General features: G+C 43.9%; 1 protein-coding gene across 1 annotated transcript in view; it reads left to right on the top strand.

Moving 5' to 3' along the window:
- Window positions 1-6988, top strand: part of RRAS2 (related RAS viral (r-ras) oncogene homolog 2) — a 148634-nt gene that overhangs the window by 108886 nt on the left and 32760 nt on the right. Inside the window, exons 3-4 of the mRNA XM_019519629.1 lie at window positions 2089-2191; window positions 5282-5390. Coding sequence (XP_019375174.1) covers window positions 2089-2191; window positions 5282-5390 — 212 coding nt within the window. The remainder of the gene's footprint in view (window positions 1-2088; window positions 2192-5281; window positions 5391-6988) is intronic.

The raw sequence follows: 6988 nt of genomic DNA, 5'->3' as shown, positions 1-6988 counted from the left end.
ATTTGTATGCTAGAAGTTTATGAATATGCAGTTAACTGACTGTCAGAGCTTCCTGGCTCAGCTGCTCCTGAGCGGTGGCTAAAGGCTGAGGGAGCAGGCTGGGCTGAGCCCCACTCCTCCAGCCTGCAGTGGGAATCGGCAGGGGTGGGGGCCAGGGCTCTGGTATCTGCATGGGGTGAGCTGGGATGGCCACCCTCATGCCCTGCCACTGGCCACTGCCAAGGCCTGAGCTGCCTATGGTAGCCCCAAGTTGTTGGTGATGGCAGGGGAAGTGCTGTGTGGCCATGCAGCATGTGCTGATGGAGCCTCAGTGGTGCAGGGCCTTCATACTGTCCCACCTCACCCTCATCCACCATCATGGATCCTGGGAGACATGGGATTGGGAAGGGAGCAGAGGGGTGGGGGCACCCACTTGTCCTGAATTTCCTTCAAAATTAATATGGCCACCCTATTTATGGATAAGGACCTATTCAAATTGCTGTTTTGCAGGTTTTGTGGAAATCACAAAATCGGGTCATCTCTGAAATCTACAGGGGGGAAAAACCATTACTAGAAATAAAAATGTTGGCTCCTCAGAGGGAGCCAGCAGTTCTTCTAGCCATGTAGCCAAGCATGAAATGGGCTGCCAGCATGAAGGCAAGCAGACAAGATGACTACTGTCCCCTCCCCTTGCTGCTGATTTGGCTTTCTGTTGTGCAGCCCCCCTCTCCATCAATCAGCAGTGAGGGGTGGGGCCATATGACAGTCCTCAGCCAATCAGCAGAGGGGGTAGGGCCACCAGGGCCCCTTGGCCAATAGGAGGTTAGGGGGACCTGCCATGATAAGCCTGCAGACATGGCACCTGGCCCTGTGATCTGCTTGCAAAACTGGCCTGCTGCTGCCTCAAATTGGATAGACCCCTATTTATAGGTAGTGGAGTCCATTTAAAGTAGGTCACCTACTGGTTGCTTGCCAGCTATGCAGGATATAAATGTTGCCTTCCAAATGTTCTACCTAGGGTTAGAAATATATATTGCTGAATAAAACAGATCAGTGTGGTACAGCCGAGCCATTTCCTTGGGTGAAGCATGCATTGTCCCTTGTCCCACCCTTGATGGTGCAGGCCAAGGGGTGATGTAATTTCCCTGTTTTTCTCCCCTCAGCCAGACCTGTTCCTAATGATCACTGGGGACAGATGTGACTGAGCAGGGAAACTGGGGCTTTTCTCTACCCAGCCACACCCAGGTTGTGGGTCTTCCCGGGCAGGAAAAGTCTCACTCTCTCTGTGCTCAGCCAGACTTGTCCTGGGTCTAGCTGATTGGGGAATCCCAAAATTTCCTGCTTATGCAGAGGTGTCCAGAAATTCCCTGGGGTGTGCCTGGGGGTGGTGGGGGGCAGCAAAGTGGCAAGTGCTCTGGGGGCTTGAGGGCCCCTCAAACCTCCAGAGCCCCTGCCAGCATGACAGGAGAGTGCAAGCAGCTCAGGCAGCTTGTACTCTTCTGCTGAAGAGCTAATGGATGTCCCCCAGAATAAAGTGGCAGAATCTGTTGTTGCCTTGTTACGCCGCTGATTTGTGTGGCACAATAACGAGTACCGATGGGTTTGCTCAGCATTTGTGCTACCATAAACTTTTATGGTGGCATAAATGAGATGTCAGGCAACACCTGATTCCACCCTTAGTTCCCTGTTAGAAATCTATTTGAAAAGATTCCTCCAGGTACACTTGTCTGCTATAAACTAATCAGTGGTAGAGTAGGCCTTCTGTTGCTCCTGGTCTTTAGATCTGATTTTATGCAGCCTTTTTCTTACTGAGTCTGTGCCCTAAAGTTGAAGCCAACCATAAAAAAAAGTTCATCACTTGTTGAGAGTTCTCCCCAGTTTTTTTTAAAAAGCTAAGATTCATGAGCAGGAATTCTGCAGTATGTAGCCTTCAGAAGATAAAATCCTGATACAGGTGACCCTCACCATTCACAGGGGATATGTTCTCGTATCCCCTGCAAATGGTGAAATCTGCAAATAAATAATAAAAAAAATTTAAAAGCAAGCATTATCCCAGTTTCTTTAGCATTTGTTATGCTTGTGGTTAACTAGTCTTCTACATGTATTCAGTTCTAGATACAGCAGGACAAGAAGAATTTGGAGCCATGCGAGAGCAGTATATGAGGACAGGGGAGGGCTTTCTGCTTGTCTTTTCTGTCACAGATAGAGGAAGGTAAGTTTGATATGAAAACGTTTCTTGGAGCTCCATCTCTAAAACCACTTGTTTTGCATCAGTGACTATTACAATAATCCTATCTGGTACAGTAAAATCTACAGACCCTAACCAAGGAAATATCCAGCCCTCACAAAGATGAGGGCTTATACACTGGCAAGTCTCTGTCAGTGTGTCTGTGACAGAAGTAAATAAATGAATCAAGCTGTAGCTGCAGGAAACAGCTGCATAGAAATGCAGAGCTACTCCAGCTGGTTGCTGCCTTTTGAAATGTAAGCTGCATAGCTTATTTGATCAGCTGCATGGAACTGCTGCTGAGCTTCAGCTGATCAGTGAAGTGGAGCCCTTTGAATTAAAAGCTGCAGCAAACAGCTGAGTGACTTGGCTTTTTAATTTAGCAACTTGGTGTGAAGGAAATGGGTTGCAGACCACACTGGTACTAAATGGTCAGGGTTCTACTGTGTATCTGTTAACAGATATGACAACTAATGCCATAGCTTTGTGGCAGGAATGGTGTTTTATCCCAATAGGATATGTTGTAGCAAAAACTTCATAGAGCAACAGCATCTTTAACATGCTCCTAAATTTAATAATAGGTTGTCATGGAAACTTGGTGTGGCTAGCAGATCTAAACTGTTGCTTGCTATCTAGCAAAGGCAGTGCCTTTTTAACACCATATTTCAGGGCTTGCTTTACATCACTTTCTAACTAATATAAGGACATGGGAAGAGACCTAGACTCTTTTCATAACAGCCTGATGCAAGATTTCTTGTACCTGCTCCTAATACTGGCTCCAGTTCAGGGTGGGCCTAGGTAGAGAAGTGGATCTGATCTAGGGAAGAATGTAGGCGTTAGCAGTAATTTATCTTACTGCTGCTGGAAAGTAGAGTTGCATGTACCCAACCCACAACCATCGCCAATCTCTGAGCAGAGCAGCAGTAACCTCAGGTGTACTTGACAGTGCACTTCTCCCAATGCTTTGTTTCTGTGGGTGACATCAACTGGATCCCTCCCCTCTGAGGGGGACATTTTTCCAAAGAATGCCTGTTGTGAACACTGGTCCAGCTATTTGAATATTAGCTAAATTGGGACCATATGTAGATAGATTTGTGGCTCCAGGCACTGATGTTGGCAGCATGGTGGTTTAGGATCACTCTGCCCAAGTTTTAAATGATGTGCAGATGTTTTCAGCATCTGTAGCTGGAGAGCCACATATACCAAGCTCCCAACAGAATAAACATTTCATACAGTTGAATTTATGAAAGCAGAAGTATGACTTATAAACATAAATATTTTGTTGTATAAACAAAGTTTGATTGGTAGCACAGTTCTTTGCTCTGCTTGGCTGCCTCTTTCACTGCCTTAAGGCAGCTTCTTTCTCTTTACTCTTTGCTCTGTTGCTGCTCAGGCCCTTGAAATATGCTGTGCTCTAAAGGCTCATGGTTCCCAGGTCCAATTTTAATTTGCCCTGTTCTTGCCCTTCCCTTTATCTTGCAGGCAGGAAACTGTCCTTACTGGCCAGTTGAACGCTTCCCCTTTTCCTGTCCTTCCAGGAAATACCTTTTCCTAACTGGATAAACTTTTTTTTTTTATAATTAAGAACAAAGTTAATGGTCAGAAGTAGTTGGAAGCTACATTTGGGAGGCCTGCTTGGATTTTTGGATGAGACTAGCTGAAATAATATTCATCCCTTTTGTTTATAAGGCTACATATTTTGGCTGGGAATTTCAATTTTGGGTGCTTGGATTCAGTTCTTAAATTTTAGTCCTTCCCCTCTCCTTTCCCCCACCACTGATTCATTTATTTCTCTTTTTCCTTTCCTGGAAGTCTTGACCTCTGCTCTTTTATTCTAAATGTTAAGTTTTCCTGTGGGCTCTGGCCATAGAAAAATGGAATTTAATTTTCTGTGTAACTATTTATGGAAACTAACAAAATGCCTTTGCTGCCTAAATGAAGGCAGGAAGCCCCTCCTGATTTCAGGAGGTACTTTTCACTCAGTTTGTTTCTGACGACCGTGACATGAATTAAGATAATGATTCAGGAACTCAAGACATTCATATTAAGAAAATTCAGAAGCTGTACCATCTGTATCATATTGATCAGTACATGCTTCTTTGTGGTTCTCAAAGGCTAGGGACAGAAGTTGCACATAAACTGGTATGAGTGATTGGAAACCGGTTCAGATCTGTCACACAACAGGAGTTCAGTGCACATAAAATGCTTTCAAATTGGCCAAAACTGGTTTAAGATGAATCTGGATGGATGTAGTATCAGACTTAACTGATTTGGGTTCAATTAGTTTATTGAACTCTTTTTGCCCTGGATCCCCTTGACTCGACTCAGTCTTCCAGCATCCCAGGATGCTTTGCACCTCCCCCACAAGCTCCCCGTCCCCACAGGGTGGGTGGGCTAGGCTTGGCCCAAGCAGTCTGCTCCAACCAGGCAGGGAGACATGTTCTAGTGCACCCCAGCTTTTGGGCTGGGCCACTGCAGGTGTTTGGCTACACTTCCAGAATCCATAATGAATGTCTGTTCACTTATGAGTTCAAGCTATGCAGCTTAGACTAACCTGTGAAGATTGAATTGATTCAACCTTTTTGATTGTCTATACTTGACTAAACAGGGGTGGGCAAGCACCCCTGGCTGGCCTGTAGAAATGGTGTTTTGGTAGCAGGAGGCTTTATCCACATGGTAGTGGCAGCAATAGATGTGGGCAGCAGGGCCTAATAGATCTGGATTTGGACTCTGGCTCCAGCTCTGGCAGCATGACCTGGGTTGGAAGCACCCAGTGTTTGGAGCTAAGCTCCATTAAAGTGGCCACTACTGGAAAACCATTGCTGATTCCCACTCCAGAAAGTCAGAGCAGGTCTTCTAAATTCTATATCACCAACTTGTGTAAAGATTCAATTTAGTTATGTGAAAGCTTGGTAATTCTCTAATTTTTTTTATACCCTGTATTGTATTAAAATGAAAATTGATACCTGTTGCCCCTCTTTTCATGTAAACATACAGTCTGAGGGGCTTGCCTATGATACCATGGCTTCAGAGCACATGTAGTAGTATATTGACATCTTCCTCCTCTTTTTTCAGCTTTGAAGAAATCTACAAGTTTCAAAGGCAGATTCTTAGAGTGAAAGACCGTGATGAATTTCCTATGATTTTAGTTGGTAACAAAGCAGATCTGGACCATCAAAGACAGGTAAGCTACTAGAAATTAGTCTCGGCTTGTTTTCTAGCATCGCAATTCATTGTGTAGGGGGTGCTATAAAAACTATCAAGAGGATTGAGTTGAAACTGCAAACTAGCAGTGAGAGCAAAGAAACTGATGACTTGTGCATTTTTAAATAAGTAATCGCAGTGAAAGATTAATACACAAAATAACTACTATAGTTGAGCACTTGAACATTTCCCTGTACAGCATCTTTTATGTGATTCTTCCACGTGCAGTAGATTCTAAAGTGAGGTTGGAGCCAGACCTAGTAATATATTGGATTGAAAGATTATGATTATGATAGAGCTCAATTATGACATTATTGCTAAGACATGAGCACCATGTCCAATTCTTCCACACTCAGTATTTTTTCACAGCAAAAATTAGTCATGTACTGTATACGGTAGAACACTCTAATGCAAGCTGTGGTGGAAAACCTAAAATCTATCATGCTTATAGCTTTTGACATGAGAAATTCACTATCATTTTATATATAACTGAGTAATCATTAACTGTACTTAAGATTATTTAACATACGAAATAGATTATGCAACCAGTTGGCAAACTTTGGCTGTCAGTTAAAGAAATGCATTACATTTGGTTAATACTGTATGTATTTACATACCCTATGCCCCCAAATAAGACTCTTGCCTCTTTTTGAGGGCAGAATGAGAAGAAATTTACTTGCACATAAGTAATTTAATGTAACGAGTAAAAATACATAAAACTGCTGTTCTACTAATGATAGCACATGTTTGTATGCTGCAGGACTGACTCAACAGTTGTAGAGAGAGCATAGGTGTATGACTGAAATTATGGTATGCCTACGTGAAGTAATGACGCTAGCATCACCTGCTATGCTCAACCATGCTTTTAAAGAAGACAGCAATAGTTTGGTGTTATGACATGCACCCCAGTTTTCAATAGCTATTTTGCAGGGGGAGGTGTATCTGGTATACAAATAAATGTGTTAAATGGATTTAAAATGATAGTTTACCTTATCCTTGACCAGGAAGAAAACCTAGAATTGTTGACTTGTTTCCATAGTTGGTCTTGGACTTCTGTAGCTAGCTTACAGATAGTGATCTTGATGATGGCTTGGTAAGAGGGAACAGTTTGAACAATATAAATACAACCCAGTGCAAGGTCCTGCACCTAGGAATAAAGAACTTAGATTTTTGGCCTATGTGATTTTTGGAATGCAGTGGCGTAGATGTATATGTAGGGGTGGTGGCGGTGGATAACCAGTTTCATGAGGCATAGAGATGCTATTAACTGCTAGGGCTGTGCGAAGCTTTGGGTGCTGATTTTGATTCAGTGGAATCGGGAGATTAATAAAAAGGCCCAAATGGATTGATTCAAAGCTCTCTGAATCAATTCAGAAACGATTCAGTGATCTTGGGCAGTCCCTGCTCACTGCTGCAGGGAGCTGGACCTGGGCTCTGTGCCGGTAAATAGGTGGTGGGGCCTGGAGGAGGGGGCAGGGGATCATGGGTGGAGATCTTCCTCCAGGGCTCATCCCCTGCCTGCTCCCTCAGATCCCCTGACATACCTCTCTCTCTTCTCCCCCCCCCCACCCCCCAACC

The sequence above is a fragment of the Gavialis gangeticus genome, unplaced genomic scaffold, assembly GCF_001723915.1.
Source record: "Gavialis gangeticus isolate Ggan-Ray unplaced genomic scaffold, GavGan_comp1, whole genome shotgun sequence".
In the NCBI taxonomy this organism is placed as follows: domain Eukaryota; kingdom Metazoa; phylum Chordata; order Crocodylia; family Gavialidae; genus Gavialis; species Gavialis gangeticus.
This window is presented reverse-complemented; position numbering and strand designations above follow the sequence as displayed.